The sequence below is a fragment of the Mytilus galloprovincialis genome, chromosome 2 (genome assembly GCF_965363235.1).
Source record: "Mytilus galloprovincialis chromosome 2, xbMytGall1.hap1.1, whole genome shotgun sequence".
Classification (NCBI taxonomy): domain Eukaryota; kingdom Metazoa; phylum Mollusca; class Bivalvia; order Mytilida; family Mytilidae; genus Mytilus; species Mytilus galloprovincialis.
The window spans coordinates 37,426,891-37,447,693 of record NC_134839.1 but is presented as its reverse complement, the minus strand read 5'-3'; the positions used below and the strand labels follow the sequence as shown (position 1 = coordinate 37,447,693).

General features: G+C 32.1%; 1 protein-coding gene across 6 annotated transcripts in view; it reads left to right on the top strand.

The window, feature by feature from the left end:
- Window positions 1-10,705, top strand: part of LOC143063530 (monocarboxylate transporter 12-like) — a 39,886-nt gene extending 29,181 nt beyond the window's left edge. For 4 of the 6 annotated variants that reach the window (XM_076235732.1, XM_076235730.1, XM_076235733.1 and 1 more), the window contains exon 5: window positions 9,796-10,428. In XM_076235732.1, coding sequence (XP_076091847.1) covers window positions 9,796-9,962 — 167 coding nt within the window. In that variant the 3' untranslated portion in view covers window positions 9,963-10,428. Of the gene's footprint in view, window positions 1-9,795 lie in introns of all 6 variants that reach the window. The other 2 variants (XR_012975034.1, XM_076235731.1) reach the window with 2 other exon arrangements.
- Window positions 10,706-20,803: the final 10,098 nt, after the last annotated feature.

The following is a 20,803-nucleotide window of genomic DNA, read 5'->3' as shown; positions in this document are numbered from 1 at the left end:
ATATAGGTCATCCGTTTGGCTTAGTTTGATGTATATATTCGGTCACACAAAATATCATGTCATTTGGACAGTAAACCTGATGCTTCGTGTATGGAAAGTGTTATGCTCTATGCAAGTTAGATATATAGATACTTTATTCTCTGAAAACTAAGTACAAGTTTACATAGAAACATACAATATATAAATACAAATACAATAAATTTTTTGCCCTTCATCCTTGTCAAAGTACAACTTTGTCTGCGTTTTTATTAGATAAATTTGTACTCATTCATTGGATATTTATTAAATATTTGCCACTGGACGTGAAGCAAACAACAAGCTCCTTACTACATCGATGAAGATAATAAAAAGTGTCAGTTTCCTAATGTCAAAATAAGATAATTATGCCTTGTAATCTTTGTGAAATGAAAGTTTAGAAAATCCAATTATTCAAATTCTCTTTGAATTATATAGTTGTATGCGAAATGATAATAATCAAGGTGTTCTAATGCCCTATTTTCGTTCGTCCGTTTTAAATTTAATGCCAAATTAGATTTTTATCCCAATTTCACGGTACATTTATCATAGAAAATGACAGTGCGAGTGGGGCATCCGTGTACTGTTGACACATTCTTGTTTTTTTAATATTTATTCCTTTTCATGGCTTTTTTCTGGAACTAAATTTAATTAGAATATAAAATAAGAAGATGCGGTATAATTGCAAATGAAACAACTCTCCAACAGAGATCAAGTAAGGAGCATATTTTACCTAAACAATAAAAATAAATCATTTTATATGAGTGCAACATGTCTTCAAAATTGATAGCTGAATACACTTGAATATATTGGACCATAATAGGTAAATGTCCAAAGGACCGGGTAATAAAAAGCCTAAAACTGAACATACATAATAGATAAACGAATTTAAGGGGACTCGCGAGTATAAATCTTTTTTTTTTTCTTAGATAGGATTTCGCTATTATTTTTTTTTTTATAAATAAACTTTAGCCTATTCCTAATAGAAAAATAAAATAAAAATATGGGGTCACCGTTTATTTAAGCTCACACTCTGCCTTCAAAAGAAGCATGCATTTATGTTAAGGTAATTTTTTTCTGTTGAACTTATAGGAGAAAAAAAGGTAATATCGAAATAAAAAAAAAAAAACTAAATTACAGAAATCGCTTAAATTTAGACCATGTATATTGAGTACTAAAATAGGAAGAAGACTAAAACATTTAGCCGAAAAATATAGAGATTGTGTTGCCTGCACAACTCCAGCTCATTTAAAAATACGAGTTAATGCAGAAAGTTGCCTGCTTTTCTCATACAATACACTATGATATGAATAAACTGTGGGCATTCAGTGAATACACCTTTGTCTATAAGGTTGAAATGATGATCTGCTACACCACAGTGTATACTTAAATTGATATGATAACTACGAAAGCCGAGAAGGATCATTCAGAATTCAGAATTCAAAACTCGCAAATCAAGAAAGATAATCCTGTTTTATTGCAGTTGCAATCCAAACACAACAAATATTGTCTTAATCTGATCAATTGATCTGATAAAATATACCGTAGATTAATAATATAATTGTGCACAGACAAACATTATAACACTTATCAAAGGATATGTGCCGACATTATGTCAGACAAGTGAAAAATTTCTTGTTATCACTTACTCCGGCAGAGAGAGATATCGAGTGTCACTTCAATCCTTGTTCGATTGTTTTTTTTTCTTCTTCTTTTCATGACTTGAGAATCTTTCATAATATTAAAATAAGAAGATTTGGTATGATTGCCAATGAGACAAATCTCCACAAGAGACTAAAATGACTCAGAAATTAAAACAACTATAGGTCACCGTACGGCCTTCATCAATGAGTAAAACCCATATCACATACTCAGCTATAAAAGGTCCCGAAATTATGACAAATGTAAAACAATTCAGACGAAAAAACAAATTTGATATACAGCAAAAAACGACAACCAGCGAATTACAGGCTCCTGACTTGGGACAGGCACATACAGAATGTGCAGCATCCTCATTTATACAACACAAAAAATATGTCGTCCACTTTTCGGTGTAGTGAATGAGAATTATTGTCAGGTGTAAAATTAGAGAATAGGCAGGCTATGAATGGAGATCGTAGCGGTTTTTTTTTATCCACACAGGGAACATATTGAGAGTTTTATGCTGTAAGAAATTAAGCATTTCGCATTGTGTCCGAAAAGACAAATTTTCTTTCATTGTAGAGGATGCTTACATAGTTTTGACATACTATATTTGACTGTAATATACAATTTCAACTGTTTTTTTTAAATGATTATTTATTAATTTATTTCTGTTATTTCTTTAACCCGAAACCGCCTTTGAAACTGGTGAAAATGTTTTGCAATGTTCCTGGATATCAATTTTACCCAGGGTTTTCGGATTTTTTCATTGCTGTCATTGGGAAATCTAGTGTCAAAATATTACCTTCTAAGTAAACACTGAAAACTTGATCTTTCAATGTTGGTTCTGTTTTAGCAAAGACACTATAAGTTAAAAATTCACAAGAAAACTTTCTGATAGTAACAATAAAAAAGATTTGCACTAAAAAACAACATTTCCAAATAAAGTTATCATTTCCCTCCTAAAATAGCAATTAAACGACGAGTACAACAGGTTACAGAAATTTTGTGTATAATAAAGATAAAAAACAGAAGCTTTGTGTCAAATTAGGTGAAAATAAATTCCTGGAGTACCAGCTTTAATTTATGTTTTTACCAGCTGTATATACCTCTCTGGAACATGCTAATTATCCACATATGTATCATTTGAAGCAGTCCTCTTTTTCATATAATGACATCGGGGTTTTATATGATTTTCTATGTGGTATGGGGTTTGCTCATTGTTGAAGTGGTAATAAGCATTGTATGTAACTTTCATAACATTTTGTTGAGGCAAATAAAGGTAGAGCGCGTAGACGACACATTTAACATTTTTCCGTTAAATGGGCTTGAACGGTGAAAGTGATGCCAGCCAAATTTAAACTTGATCTCAGTTTGTTGGTAATTAGCATTGTATATAAGTTTCATAGCATTTGTTTGAGGCAAAATAAATTTAAATTGCGGAAACTTCCAAGTTGTAAATTTTCCCACGAATACGTACGGACGTACAGACGGACAAGCGTTAAAATCAATGCCCCTTCCGCTGTAGCTGAGATTATTCCGGCGGTACGTCTGTCTGTATATACCTTCGTATAGAAATAGGCCATTTACAAGAATGGATAAGTTTGAAAAAAAGTTTGTGTGTGGAAAAGGGGGGAGGCAAACTTCTGAAAGTGAAAAGAAAAAAAAACTATTTTCTATGTAGTGTAATGATCTAAAATTTATTGATTGTTCTCTTTCATTTTCATTTTTTAGTTTCAATTTTTGTCTTCAAATGGGAGGGGGCATAGTTTTGTCCCCTGGCTCCTATACGTACACTGTTATTATGACATATTTGTTGTCATAGCAATGAAACGAGTCATTTCGAATACCGGTATGAAAATGAGACTGTTCTATGACGACTTTTATTTATTGAATTAAGGCACCAAATTGTAAAATACAAAATTATTGTATTTATTGGCTCTTAGTTATGTTCAATAGCGTATTTGAATAAAATTTTAAAGAATTAAATTTACTACAATACAAACAATTCTTAGCCTTATTTTAGAACATATAATTTAAACTTGTTGAAACGAAGTTAGTTTAAAATTTGTCAAAGTAAGCTTTAAGAATTCCTTTTTTTAAATTTGTCTTTCAATTTAGATTTATCATGCATGTCTCTAAACAAAGTATGCGACGCGTAACAGTTTATAAGTCTTGGTGTTTTCATATATGCATTTGATACGGTGCACTTACTATGGATATAATTCAGACTCCATTTATGAAAGAAAATCTATAGAGCAGAGCATTTTTTTTTTTTTTTTTTGTAGCTCTATTTTAGAACATGTAATTTAAACTTGTTGAAATGAAGTTAGTTTAAAAGTTGTCAAAGTAAGCTTTAAGAATTACTTCTTTTAATTTAGATTTACTATGCATGTCTCTATACATAGTACACGGTAGGTATAGTGTCCAGCTAGGATCGTGGTTTTTCGAGTGATTTGGTCCATTTTTTTTCGAGTGTAGTTCGGGCTTTTTCGAGTGATAAAACATGCGATAAGTTCAAATAACGGATATTCCGTAATTATAACACTTTTTAACATTACTACCCATCTTATATTGAATACTTCGTTTTCTAAGCAGGCGGACATGGAATAATGACAAAACACGATCTGCTCACACCACGTACTCTCTCACCAATTATTACAACTGTCATCACTTTATCCAACTCATGAAATAAGTAGTATTAAAAACTCAAACTTGTATTTTTTCCTTTCTCAGTGCACCCGTGTTACACAGAAAGATCAGATCGTTCACAACCAGAAAAAAAAATACTATACAAACTCGCACAACTGAAGAAATGTTTTTGATCATCATAGAGTTCTAGATTATCTTTCCTAAGTTATTTTCTCCGTTCTTTGAGCACCCGTGTCACACAGACACAGAACTTGACTCGCATCACTCGAAAAAAAAAACTAAAAACGAGCACAACAATAGACCATGCTTAGCCTATGGTTCTTTCAGAAAGAATAAATGTACAAATTTGTAAAACTTAGGAGGAGACAATGTCTATGATTCCATTAAAAATTAACCATATCTGTAGTCAAATTACTACATTAGTTACAAATTCCCTCGTAGTATGGCGGGATCTCGCAATTTTTAATAAAAGAAAATAGAATGTAACAATTGCTGTTTAGCTTCTACAATCAATTATAACTTTAATTTTTTATACAAATTCTGTATACCAGTACTACGAGGATCAATGGGGTCGGCAAATAGACGACCGTACTGATAGAAAGCTTTATAACTGTACTAGTAGTACTTTCAAGACAAAGGTTGTTCCTAAAAGAAAACGTTCCCCTGAGCGAAGAAGAAATTTCACTCGATAAGTATTTCGTCACATAGTCGATGTCGTTATCAGAAGGGGGGACTCATACACAATGTATGTCTCAGGTGCACCTGAAAATGATTTGATTTGATGAAAAACATTTTTTTATTTCCACAAATATACATTAATATCTATAATTCATTTTTTATTAACCCCTTTTAAAATGCTGTTAAGTGACAATTCTTGTATAAAATATTTAATTCTTGTATAAAATATTTAAAACATTATTACCAATAATATATTCTATTACTGTAAACAGAAATAGAAATTGTAGTTCACTTTATCAATGATAAGAACAAGGGGTTTGCGAAAAAAAAAAAGTAAACAGCTTTGACTAACGGGTAAACAATCATTGTTAGGGTCTTTACAAATTGCCATTCAGCTAATAGTTTTGCTTTATACATAACAACAGAAATTGCTAACCCTTGGGTTTTTTTCCCTAATCAATATTGAATTTGCTACACGTAGAATATTTTTACGGTGGCTCTTCGGATTTAATTGAAATAATCTTTGGGGCATTTTATAGCTGCCTATGGGGTTTCGGTCTTAATCATTGTTGAAGGTCGAACGGTGTATTCTATGTCCTTTGGTCTTTTGTGGAGAGTTTTCTTAGTCGCAATAATACATGTACAGTATCTTCATATTTTTATATGTTCCACCACTCTGCTTTCTAATAGTAGCAATAATTCGAAATTAGTGGAGGAACACATTATGTACATTTCTTCATAATGGATGAATATGCGAGCGTATGCATGTATTTCTCGTATGATAGTTCCATTTATGTCATATCTTATTTCAGTTTGTTCACAAAAACTGCAAGTAAGTAAAGAATCATCCCAATATCATTAGTAAGGGATTTCATTTTGATATTCGACATTGTTAGAAGCTGTCTAATCATTCTAAGCGATGACAATACCTTGCATGACGCTTGTGGCTAGATGAGCTTCTAGGTGCAGAAAGTACACTTCTGTTGTGTGATTGTTTTCTTTTTCCTTTGAAAATGTCTTATTTTGTATGTTGATGTTCGAAACGAGGATATATCAACCTGAAAGAAGAATTTCGACAGAGATGGAAGTCCCAGTACCTCTTAAAGTTGTTTTATCCTCGTACCGACCACATACAAATGCTAGCTTACTATTGTTATGTTATTATTGTAATCACGCCAGGTAAATTATCTAGATGTTACAACTGTGTCAGAAAGTATTAATTTTTAGATATTCTAAAACTACTTTCGGTCAAACTTTAAAAATACAGTGGCGCATTTGACTATTTTTGGACGAATCTAATTAGTTGGAATATACAAATAATTATCAGGTACCAGGATTATATTTTAGTACGCCCGACACGCGTTTCGTCAAAAATTAATGATATATGTAAATGTTAATAAAAGGATATTTGGTAAAAATACACGACCCAGCAACCAACTGACAATTAAAAAAGAACAACGGTAGCATATTTTTGAAGAACAGACAAACGCACGGACGGATAAGGAGAAGGCATTATACTTCCATTCTACAGTATAATAAAAACACATTTACACAATGATTTACATTTCAATCTATGTTTTATGGTCTTTTCGATTATTTATAAACTAAGGCATTTAAAAAAAAGCAAGTAAACTGTAACGTTATGCTTGTATACACAGAAATATAGCTGTCTGGTTTAGTGATTTAACACTGTTCTGCTTGGTTTACCCTTTGGATCTCATTGAGGTTAGATTAAGTGTGTCATGCCGTTAATAGTTGTTTTTCTGAAATAACATGCATGAAGTAATGAAGTAATTAATGTACACATGAACAGCTAATTCAACTGGCTTTACCCGACCAACGCTTATATGTATATATCCACAATTAATAAATTATAATTTGTGTTTATAGTTTATAGTTTTACCAAACAAGCAGAGGGAAATTGTCTGAATTAATTGAACTTTGCAATTATTTTGTATCGACAAGCCTTCAGATGTTAGGATACTTTAAAATGTATTTCATAAATCTTGCACTTTTAATTCAATTGAAAGAATTAGTATAGTCGCCGTCACATAAAATTAGCACCATGTTTTTGGTTGAAAATTTTTACTCTACCAACCGCATTCATTCCAGATAACGTTTTTCGAGTAGCGGAAGTTTGAGTTTCTTTATGGTACTGCCAGGATAAATTGGTCTTTATATTGGGAAAACTAAACAGATTGGCTACTGATTCTTATGCAATAATTTTGTTTGAAAGTTTTCCCCGAATAAAAAATTATTGACACTACGACATCTTCTAACTTTTTGGAATTTTGGATCCTCAATGCTCTACAACTTTGTACCTAATTATAAATATTTTGATATGAGCGTCACTGATGAGTCTTATGTAGACGAAACGCGCGTCTGGCGTACTAAATTATAATCCTGGTACCTTTGATAACTATTTACACCACTGGGACGATGCCACTGCTGGTGGACGTTTCGTCCCAAAGGTTATCACCAGCCCAGTAGTCAACACCTCGGTGTTGACATGAATATCAATAATGTGGTCATTTTTATAAATGATCTGTTTGCAAAACTTAGAATTTTTCGAAAAATAAGGATTATCTTATCCCAGGCATAGATTACCTTAGCCGTATTTGGCACAACTTTTTGGAATTTCGGATCCTCAATGCTTTTCAACTTTGTACTTGTTTGGCTTTATAAACATTTTGATATGAGCGTCACTGTTAAGTCTTATGTAGACGAAACGCTCGTCTGGTGTACTAAATTATAATCCTGGTACCTTTGATAACTATTTACATACCTTAAAATTTGTTTTACATGCACACGTATAAACATTGGCATCTTTACGCAATCATAGTTTTGAACGTTGTTTTCAATTCAGACTTTTTTTATATATTATACATTCAGTTTAAGAAATTTTTGTACTTATTTTAAAATTGTGAAGAATTACAGGTCCCTTATTTATGAAAGGTAGAACAAATTGAGCACAACAAAAAAAAAGACATTATATACTAATACCTTTACATTTGTACATTTGTTTTAAAGAAATTCTTCAAACACATATTAATTTAGTTGATGTAATAGACATACTAACTTATGCCGTCTGATAACCTTCATTAATGTGTAACGTAGGGGAAAATAATGATGTTACACAAATTATGAGTGTGAATAGTGTTTAGATTTAAATTTAAATTACTCAATAAATAAAACCTTGACGGTTGATAAGTGATCCGTTTAAACCATGTCAATGTCACAAAACATGAACTAGATCTTTAAATCTTTTTACATATGTTGAAAACTATTTTTTTGTTGGATAAACGTAATAACCAAATAACCGTCACAATCATTGCATGCCTCCTTAACGGCGTGGTCAGGTTTACATCACTTATTTGTATACCCCATTTATGGTGATTATATTTTCTGGTATGTGCGTCCGTTCGTCTATTCGTTCGTCTTTTTGTTCGTCCGTTCATTCGTCCGCCTGTTCGTTCGTCATTTCGTTCGTCCGTTCGTTCGTTCGTCTGTTCGTTCGTCTCTTCGCTCATGCGTTCGTTCGTTCGTCTGTCCCGCTTCAGGTTAAAGTTTTTGGTCGAGGTAGTTATTGAGGAATTTGCAGTCCTCTCAACTTAAAAATTAGTACACATGTTCCATATGATATGATCTTTCTAATTTTAATGTCAAATTAGATTTTTTTACCCCATAGGGACACATTCTTGTTGATAGTTTGTTAATCAAAACTTTTAATTTTTGAAATTCTAGGGCTTTTCTACCTCAGGAATAGATTACCTAATTTGTATTTTGCAAAACTTTTAGGAATTTTTGGTCCTCAATGCTCTTCAAAATCGTACTTTATTTGGCCTTTTTAACATTTTTTATTCGAGCGTCACTGATGATTATAAAAAAGAAGATGTGGTATGATTGTCAATGAGACAACTATCCACAAGAGACCAAAAATAACACAGACAATAACAATAATAGGTCACCGTACGGCCTTCAACAATGAGCAAAGCCCATACCGCATAGCCAGCTATAAAAGGCCCCGATATGACAATGTAAAACAATTCAAACGAGAAAACTAACGGCCTTATTTGTATAAAAAAGAGACTTTGTAGACGAAACGAGCGCCTAACGTAAATATAAAATTTCAATCCTGGTATCTATGAGGGGTTTATTTACTTCAGAAAATGTCCACTAACCATACGTGTCAATTTATTAATGCAATACACACAACTTCATTCATATAACCGAACAAATACAACAGCTTTTTGCGTTCAAATAATGTTACTATAACTTTTTCATCTTAATTCATACTCTCAACAAACAAAAAACCAAACATACAGTTAAGATAAATTGCCGATGAAAAGAATACAGTCATTTTATTTTTTGACTCAAATGTCCGCTCGCCCTTGCTGATTAAGTCGGTATCAAAAAACAAAAATGTAATCTATATTATATGTATGGACACACACAGTTCTATTGGTTTATTAGAAAACCATGGAAAGGAAATTGATTAAACATTTTGTGGATCAATTTTAATTTCCAAACTGTGGCGTGTTACGTTAACTGCGTAACAAATGAAAGTTCTGTCTGCCAGTGACGATTCCGAATAGTTTATGTCCGCCAGATACTCGGTACCTAAAATTAGGTGAGTCAGGAGATTTTAAAACAAACAATACAAAACTCTCAATTTTCTTAGTCAACCTTTTTCTGTTAGAGAATTTCGAACATTTTCGAAATTCTTTAAGCCAAACTTCATGTGACCACATGCATGACTTAATTTATATAACTATGTTTAGTTCGATAATTATACGTTTTATCTTTCAGGTTCTCTTTACATTTTATCAGCTATACTGTGTGCGTTAACAGCAAGGAAGTCGTCGTCTAAATATAGTTCTGTAACAAATTTAAGCCACGGTGACGAAAAGAAGAAAACTAATGACATTGAATTAAATGATGATTTAGAAATGGAATTATTTATAGAAAAACGTTGAATTTTTAATGAATGGTTTGTTATTTTATAGATTTATCTTTGAGCGGAGCAAAAGATAATGATAGATTATATTGAGATAAGAAATGATTGAAACACTATATATTTCATATTTCCGAAGCGCTTTTCTGGATTTGCTTTCACCAGGAACGCACAAATCCGAATATTTGAAAGTCCGAATGTATACGAAGCGAAACAGTTGAAGAGCTATATGACATAAAGAACATAACATGTTACCAATCATGATTGTAAATGCGTAGAGATATAACTGACGTATCACTTGAGTTTACTTGCAATAAGCAACACGATGGTAACGGGTGACATGAGTGGGGAAGGAACTGCTTACCAAATCAGGTCGTCTGAGACTATCCCCTATATTTGCGGGGGTTTATGAGTCGCACTCACAAGTCAACTATCTATTGTTTTGTGAACTGTTGTTTTGTTTTGAACATAAAGTGTTGTCTGTTTTACTTCGACTTTTTTATTTCATTGATCGTTGGTATATTCCCCTTGTTTTACAATACTTTTATTTGAAATATAGCCAAATGAATGTCCAGAAACAAGAGGTTACCAAGAGCCTGAATCGCTAACGTGGTTAAAGATGCCATTTTGATATTTTATTATTTTACTTACAGCAATTTGTTATGTTTGCTTATTTGTACATTTTATTTAGTGACATTTTCTAATTTCAATTTTCAATTTTTATATATTTATAATAAAAAGTGAATGAGGCAAAACCCATAACAATTGCTTGTTTTTAAAATGGTAGAACATACATTTAGTGTACCGATGCTGTAATTCAGCTAAAATATAACATGTATTCTTATTCAACTGACAATCAAGAGTTATCTCTCTTTATTACGACAATGCAATGCCCATCAGTTTATTTTTAAAGGTTCTATGACCTCTCAAAATAATATCTAAATGTGTGACTCATCATACTACAAAATGTTTTTTTTTCTATTTAACAAGTATTTTTTCAAAAAATGAAAATAAGAAAATATGGTATGTTTGTCAAAGAGACAACTCTCCACAAAAGACCAACTGACATTTTTTTTAAACAAATAGAGATCACTGTACGGCCTTCAATAAGGACTAAACCCATACCGCGTAGTCAGCTATAAATATTCAAACAAAAGAAATAACGGCCTGATTTATGTACAAAATAATGAACGAAAAACAAATATGATATACAGCAGCACACGACAAAAACTGAATAACCGGCTCCCGACTTGGGACAGGCACATACAGAATGTGGCGGGGTTAATCTAGTTTGTTGGGTCAAAACCGTAACATTGGAGAGCGGTGTAACTAAATTCTTCATTGAATGATGTATAAAGGTATATGTCGTGGTAAGCAATATTTGCAAAATATCATATTCATACGTACATATTCAAATTAATGACACAATACAACTATTGGTTGCAATATTCCTGTAAGTAGTATCAATCAGATATATCCCTATATGTAGTGTCGATCAGATATATCCCTGTAGGTAGTGTCAATCAGATATATCCCTTTAAGTAGTGTCAATCAGATATATTCCTATATGCGTCTTTTCAATCATTTATGGGACACTTTTTTGTACTTATTACCTCTCCTAATGATGCTTCGTCAATTACCTAGTCACGTGTTTAAACAATCTTATAAACTATTATTTTATTTATATGCATGTACAGATAAATTTTTGTCAATTGATTCTACCGCAGGGGTCGGTCTTTGGGCCGAAACTGTGTTGTATTTTCGGAGAAAAAAAACAGTATATGAAGTTTGCAGGCGCCAAGGAGTGTAACACCATTCGTACGCAGATGATACGCACAATAACAAGACCGCAATGAGACTGCTCCGATCTGTACAGACTAACGTAAAATAATGGTTGTCTGATATTGGCGATTGAATGAGTGCCAATATGTTGAAACTTTATGAAGACGAAACAGATTTTATTATCTTATAAGTAATTTTTAAGTAATTTTATCCATTTGCATCGCATTTGGAATTAAATTAGAAATGTCATTCATTCTTTTCTGATTTTTTCCCACATAAGGGAAAACATCTTTTTGGAAACATTTTAAAATTTGTCTCGAAACCTTGACAAAGAGAGATAATTCTAACTTTTAGTCATTGGAAAACAAGTGTGGACACAGACTTATGATGTCTGATGAGCGAATTTTTATACTGAATTGTTAAGGGTGAATTATGTTGTGTTGTCTTCTCAGCAATTGTTGATAACGTTTCACTTTGAAATAGTAATACCATTTCAGATTCATCAGGAAGTCACAAAACATTGACATCGAAGGACAACTCCCAGTGAAAACCTTTTAATATTACAATGATTGTTGTTGTTTTTTCACATATTGTGCCATTTTGATTTTGAAATATGAATTGAATGCAAGAAACAATTGACTATCATTTGAATTTTTAGTAAACGATTTAAATGGTACTGTAAACACAATGAAAAATATTTCCGTCTGATCAGCCTTTTGAGTTTCATCCAATTTACACTGTTTTAAGAAAATTATCACTTGCTATAGGACTCAATAGTAAGAATAACATTTATTATCGCTATTTTGTGCATTTTTTCTTTGATCTTATAATTTTTCACATCATGTACTCGCTTGAGATGGACAATTATCGCTAGAAACTAAGGAGGCACGTGGCGTTGCTAATGAAATTGACAACGTAGTCAAAGGTAAAAAAGCGATAAACAGATTATCATTGGTCATCTCAAATCGATTGCTTTTCTCCCTTTCGCCGTCCCGGCTCAAGCGAGAAAGTATCTCGTTGAGATGATCAACGATAATCTATAAGTATTGATGTCAATATGCCTAGACCACAAAGGGCAAACTTATATTTAAAAGTAAAAATAATAGTTAATGCAAGATACAAAATGATACCAAAAATACAAAACAAAACATTATAGGTTGCACTTTGTAAATACAGCTGTTTCTCAAACCACGCCTCTTTTGGGGAGATATATAATATTCATAGAAATAATAATTTTGTGAATGTACTAGTTTCCAGTTATGATCTCTGTGTTTCAGCTCATAGAGAAATATCTTGGAAATGTTACCAGTAAATATGCATATGCATATCAGTCATATTGAAGTCTGTAGAAATCCTTAAGTTAAGGCAGGGGTAGTACATAATTTTAGTGTAAGTTAAAACTCGGGGCATATAAACGTTGAAAATATGCCGCACAGCCCTTTGTTTTAACCTTTGGGGAAAAAATAGTAGTGCATATGACATTTCCATTCTAGGATATAATTTTTCTCAAAACTTGATAGTAAAAGTGGTACAGTTTTAGCCGTAAAAGGAGTTCCTATGGGAAATTGCATAGTAGATATTAACAGAAATGGAACCTATAAGCTTCTGTTTGCCCTTGTCAGTTTTGTCCTATTTAAACTGGTAAAAACGTGATTATATTATATATGAGTATGCATATTAGGTGACAGATGAAAAGACGTTTTGTATTGGAATAGAAAAGAGCAAATTATACTCTTATTGTAGAAGTATAACTCGAATTTGATATTAACGGTCATCTTAGTACCCGTATCTATAACAAACGATACGATTTTAGTTTTGAAATTATTAATTTTCTCCACCTCAGTAGCAATTTATTAGCTTCACCAGCATATGGGATATACATTTCCCAACTCATTTGGTAGTCAAGAGCTTGAAGCTGCTACTCCGAGTTTTCAAAACGCCACAATTGTCTGACCAGAAAGTTGATGAACCAGCGTTATGTAAAACAACGTCTCGTCCTTTTTCTAAAAAAACGTTTATTGGAAGATACCAATACCTTGTTGGTAAATATTCCGTATCAACTTCACAAATAATACACAATGGTCTTGAAGTATATATTCCATGTTCTGACTTTGTTTATCATCTTGATTACGTGTTACAGTTTTCTTTTATATGCCTTTGAAAATAATCACTTTGAATGTATAGTTAAATTTTGGTAATATCCTTTTTTGACGTGGGTTGGTAATTATACTTTCCGTCATTGTGTTATTGAACCATGGTAATGTTTTGTATTCCTGTCTTTTTTTTCCTAATTTGCTTCGTCTATATGCCATTTTTTTTCTTTTGTGACATATATGTTTGTTTTTATAGTGATTAGATTTATAATACAATTTTTTCTGCTGTTTCCCTTTTTTTTTTTAAACATTTTTACCTATCATATCTTTTTGTTTTGTTTACAAATTGTTGTCGATATAATGGAATTGTATGCGACACTCATACACATGAGAGATATCTATAGCTAGCTATAAAACAGGTTTAATATATGTTAGTAAATGCATGTACAAAGCCTTCAGGAATATATCATTCATTCGTTTAATGTGTTTGAGCTTTTGGATTTGCCATTTGATTAGTGAATTTCCCTCGGAGTTCGATATTTTTGTTAAATGTACATTTATCCATAAAGTAATATCATTAGAGAATATGAAAAAAACAGAAATACACATGTATACACTTCAAAACTCAAGTACGTATAAAACATCTTTACCTGTTTTTCCCATAGAGCATTAAAGCACCACAATGACATATGTTCTGTCCTCAGAATAGATTTTATGAAATGTATGATCATTGTGGGGATTCAAATTTGTTGGTGCGGCGCATTTTTTGAAATCACACGGTGCTAAATGTATATGATAAGTTCTACAAGCTCACCTGCAGGTACATATCAAACACTCTTTACCTATAATGTGAAACATGAACCCCACCAAATACAGGGGATTGGCTTAGGAGCCTCTATTTGGTAAGCAATTCCTTCTGCACGTCGTGATGCTCATTGCATGTAAAACTCTAGTGATAAGTCGGTAATCTCAGGTCGTATTTAGTATAAATAGTTATCAAAGGTACATGGATAATAATTCAATACGCCAGACGCGCATTTCGTCTACATAACACTCATCAGCGACGCTCAGATCAAAACAGTTGTAAAACCAAACAAGTACAAAGTTGAAGAGCATTTAGGACTCAAAATTCCAAAAAAAGTTGTGCCAAATACGGCTAAGGTAATCTATTCCTGGGATAAGAAAATCCTTAGTTTTTCGAAAAATTCATAGTTTTGTAACAGGAAATTTATAAGAAATACCATATAATTTATATTCATGTCAACACCGAAGTGCTGACTACAAGTATAAAACATTTGCTCCTCTTACAGATAAAACTAGTAAATAATGAATTGTTTAAAGTTTTTCTATAAATAGTTCCATTTCTAATTCATAGTTTAAATCATTGGCATTGCTTGTAATCTTTTTGTCAACATGCCTTGTGGTAGTTAAAGCATTAGATTTAGATGACGGTTTCCTTGCTGTTAATGCAAACAACATAGCTGATAGAATGTAAAGAGAACCTGAAAGATAAATACGTATTATTAACGCACTTGAAATATAGTAGTTGTTAGAATCAAATCAGTCATAAGGGCTACAGTAGGTTCATCTAAAATGAAAACAAGGATGTGTGGTATGGATGCCAATAAAGGAACATTCCTTCATGTTAGAAACTCACAGTTCGGCCTTCAACAAAGAGCAAAACCCATACCGCATTAGGTCATTTAAGGAACCAGTGCCGTATGCCCTGTACGTAGCAATTATTGAGGTCCTTATTTTTGTATTATTCTTTTTATGTCACTTTGTTTCGATTCATCGTTTTTGCCTATTATTATCAACGATTCTCTGTTATCTATTTCATTTTAAATGAGTAAAACACTCATGTCTTAATTAACCACAAAGTCCAGAATAATAAAATATAAAATATGAAGCGACAAAATAGGCTTGAAATTGGTAAATATTAAAAAGAAGATGTGGTATGATTGCTAATGAGACAATTCTCCACCCAAAGTATTGCCATAATAGGTTTATAATTAAAGGTGTTAAATTTCTGAGCAACGCTTCTTTTTTAACTGTTTTAAAATGTTGGTGTTTTTTTCCTAATATATCAAGCAAATATATTAAAACAGAAAAGAGTCTAAAATACGGAGTCATTATTGACATGAAAGTTATTGATTCGAAGGGTTTTAAGAAATGAAGTGTAAAGGATGAGAGCAAAACAAAGTTGTTGTTGTGTTTCTTTTTTGTGAACTAGATCAATTTCAATGTCATGTTGAAAGGGTCTGTTAAATTCTTTTGATATAGCATCCTATAACAAACCTACGTTCATATGCGTGGGTTATTTTAAAATTATATACCTATATGGAGTTATTTTCTTTCAGAACGACAGGTCATTCTTTTTCAGAATCAACCCGGACGATACCATGTTTCAATGAAATATGCTCAAAGGCATAAAATTATGACCTGTTTGAGGTCATTATTTTCCTTGATAAAAATGCAATCTATAATTTACTTCAAAATTTCATTCGTCTGATAGTTTTTTGTTGCCGATTTGGAAATTTATTTTTTTAATGTTCAATCGATGATAGATGTAAAAGAAACCTTCATTGCCCGCATTTTAATTTTAGAAATAAATACCGTGAAGTTTTGTTAATTTATCGTTACAATAAACAAAACATGATCATATATGTGAGATGAATTTTAATATAGACTTTCATAAAAAAAAAAGCCAGATTTCATTTGATCAATCCTGACACCCCTCGGTGTGTTCTACGACAAGAAAAACCTTAAAATATGCATTATCTATAACGTAAAGATATTTCTGGCTTAAAGTACAACTATTAATTTTTCTATATTGTTACATTGACTTTGATTCTGTTATGATGCACTTATAAAAAAAATATATATATAGCCCATGTATTTGATACGGTTAATTAATTTTAAATGGTACTACAACGTTAAGAGCAAATAATAGGAATAATATTTCATTTTAATATATCATCTAATGCACACCTTCCTAGGCATTCATATTCAGATATTTGGCCGTACCAAAAAAAGATATCTTCTTACCAGTCCAGTTGTGGTCAATTGTACCGATTATTACCGGTTGTCTGCATGTTGATATTGTAAAATATTAGTTGCGAGTCATAATGTGAAACTTTTTGTCGAGCAGCTGATATTTCACAATATCAAAATGCCGATAATCTGATAATCGATTTATCGGGCTGTATTTACATCTTTTGGAGGCGTTTTCTTAGTTTTACATTTTACAATATCAACATGCCGACAACCTGATAATCGGTAAAAGCTGAGCAGAGTGATATAGGCAGTGGGACGACCGATAAGTATTTTTATCGGAATACTCTGCTTTATAAGGTCCTGTCAAATTCATATATTGAAACAAAAATCAATGTTATATAAGATGGGATGGCAGTGAATTTATGACAAAAGTTTCCAAAATGTTGTATACACCAGTGTTTTCGATACCTCTGTTCTAGATTCTTAACTATGATAGATGCATTAACTTTAAATACATTTGTTAAAAACATTAAGAATTTTCTTTATGAACAGATGCTGCTTACAAAGAATGTATAAAACCAAGAGTTCCCAGTGATGCAGTTGAAATCATATCTTCAATTTATTTTATCAGAAATGGTTGAGTGTTGGTTATTCAACATCTGTCCAAAATTAACGGATACGTTGCACCCGGTTTGTGGAGCAGTATCTGCTTACCCTTCTGCAAAACCTGAATCATCCCCGGATTTTGTTGAGATCGTGATGCTCAGTTTTTAGAAACCATGTATGTTTGGTTTCAGCTGAGTCAGAATGTCAACATGTACCATTACCAACCAAACAAAACACTTCGTAACTTTCATAAGTACCAAGTTATAATAAAGTACTATTTTTTTTGTTTATACCACAATGAAATAATATGCTTCTACAAAATGCTATTCTGAACAAAGGTAAAACCGTTTTCCTCAAAACCTATTGTTTGTGTTATTCATAACACTCATGTTTACCTGATAATGTGAACGCCTTTGACAGGTCAATATCTTTTATGTTGTTATTCGTGCTATCATCCAACACTTCTACAAATAGTTGAAATTAAATAAGTTGGAGATTTTTTTGTATTATATGTTTATAATTTATATGTGTACGGTACATCAACATAGTTTACGCTCTCTCTCTCTCTCTCTCTCTCTCTCTCTCTCTCTCTCTCTCTCTCTCTCTTTAAATATATATAAATATATTTTTTCCATCTATTTATCGGTATTGTTACACAATCTTTCAGACTCATATATATATATATATATATATAACGCACACCTGAACACCTGTTGACTGTCACATATTTTTTAACCGACACATTTGTGATATGAGCCCCTGCAATTTAAGGCTATCAGCAAATTAATCAAACTGTGTATTGCAAGATAACAAAACTTAGTCACTTAATAAAATTGAATAAAAGAACGTTTATGATGCTTGATTAAAGTATAAAATTTGCTTTGTATGATTTTGATTTTTGCCTAATATGCACAAATGTTTTAAATATACTTGACAATGACTGGATTAAAACTAAAAAAAAAAAAGGTAAAACATTCTACACAAATAAACAACTGATAATAGACAGTATGTTGAACATTTTTATTGACAACATATTTGTTGAATTTTGAGGTAGACTTTTTTCAACATATTGTCTACATTCCTATGGGAACGAACTGTGCGCTTCTTCATGTCAACCACTTTCAAGTTTCATATGAGTCGGAGTTCCTTCTTACACTCGTCAAAAACAAGAAGATTAAAGAAGCCAGGTCATTTAATTTCACATTCATATATATTGATGATGTTCGTTCCATCAACAATCCAAACTTTTCTGATTGGGTTTTATTCATATATCCCACAAAACTAGATATTTTAGAAAAAACAGACATGGCTGCCTCCGCTTATTTTTTTACACTTATACCTTGAATTTGACATACACAGTCATCTCAGTACCAGAATCTTTGACAAACGAGACGATTTTAATTATGTAATTATCAATTTCCCGCAGATAGTAGCTATATACCAACTTCACCTGCATATACGATATACATTTCCAACTTCAAGAGTTTGCAGCTACTGATGATTTTTTTCCTATCTTAATAACGTGTTAAAGTATTTTTTATTTGTCTATTTGAATATTACATTTACTGTTTAGTGTATTTTTGTGATATCCATTTGACGTGGCTCTGTCCTTATACATCTAGTCGTAGTATTATTGTGCCTTTGTAAAAGTTTGTATTCTTGTTTTTTTCATTTTAGTTAATGTGCTTTATCTATATACCTTTCAGTTTCTTGGTTACATATGACATTACTCTGTACTTGTCCATCCCGTCCTTGTGTTATTGTAAATTTATGTATTATTGTCCTTCATTATTGCTAACGTGCTTTGTCTATATGCCTTTTTATGTTTCTTTGTTGCATATTTGTTTGTTTTTATAGTGATTAAGATTATGACACAATGCTGACTGCTGTATCCTTTTTTTGACATTTTTACCTATAATGTTTGTTTGTTTTGTTCACACATCGTTGTCAATATAATGGAATTGTATGCGTCTGCCTTGCAAGTGAGAGGTTTAGCTGGCTATAAAAGCAGGTACAATTTTCTACCTAAGAAAATATCTGGACCAAATCAGGAATATGACATTTGTTATCCACTTGTTTGATGTGTTTGAGCTTTTGATTTTGCCTTTAATTAGGGACTGGTGGCAAGGAACCGGTGGACTAACTCTCTCCAAGATGAAAAATCGCATTAGATTAATGCTGAGATTTGAAGATCCTCCCAGCTATATTATAGTGCACATTGGGGGAAATGATATAGGTAATATCAAACTAGGTTACTTACATTTCCAGCTTGTTAAATTTATGTCATGGTTATCAAATAAATTGCCTGAAACGACTTTAATTTGGTCGCAAGTATTACCAAGATTGCAGTGGAGGTATTCAACCAATGGGAACTGTATGGAGAAGTGCAGACGTCGGTTAAACAGTTCCATTGGTGTCCACATGATAAAGCATGGAGGCTGTTACATTCGGTATCCTGACATAAAAGCTACACATAAGTTCTTAGCAGAAGATGGGGTGCATTTAACTAAGATTGGAAATGAAATTTTTCTGAATATAATCCAGGGAGCACTAGAAACAATTACTTCTAGTAAGACGGGTGGCTTTACTTTTCCAGACGACTATTATACGCTTTGAATTTTGATAGTTGACTCGTTGAAAATATTATATCTGCTCATATTATGAACTTTGTAATTAGTTTAGATGAAACATCAGCGTTACTGATGCTCTTTTATGTATAATGTAAATAATTTCTTCCTTGTTACTCTGTTCATTTATTAGAAATTGTTTCATTCAAATTTGCTTGAAATGGCACAGCTACGCGCAGCTCCCCCCAATTTTATTGGCGGTTGACGGTTCTACGAAACTTTTATCTGAGGACTAAAACTGTCGCAGCACCGTCAATTTGGCAGATTTCGCTGCGCTTAAAGAACATATTTGCAGTTTACAGACTTATTTAAATCGTATGATAGCATTAGCCTCTGATTTCAAGGGTTAATAGCTTATCTTGAACTTGCCCCTTTTCATATATGGTCTGCCACCTCGAACATATTCGGCGATCATCATACAACATTTTCAAAGAAACATGCATTTCTATCACTGAATTTTAGTTCATATCATATCAAAAATTGCATTTCATATAATAGTACATATATCATATTTGTTAATAAATGCTGTGGCCATTTCCTGCCAACTCTAATTTGTTATTTTTTAAATGAGCATCTAAGATAATAAGATTTAAAATCTAAATTTTAAATCAGTTATCGGTTGTGCTCAGGCACCATGTCCGTTATACTACTTCGTCAATTTTATTATTATTTGGTTTTTAATTGGATTATCGATCTTCCCAAGTGATTGATTTACCCATAATCCTCCTTTTACCGTCGACATTTGGCAAAAGAAGACG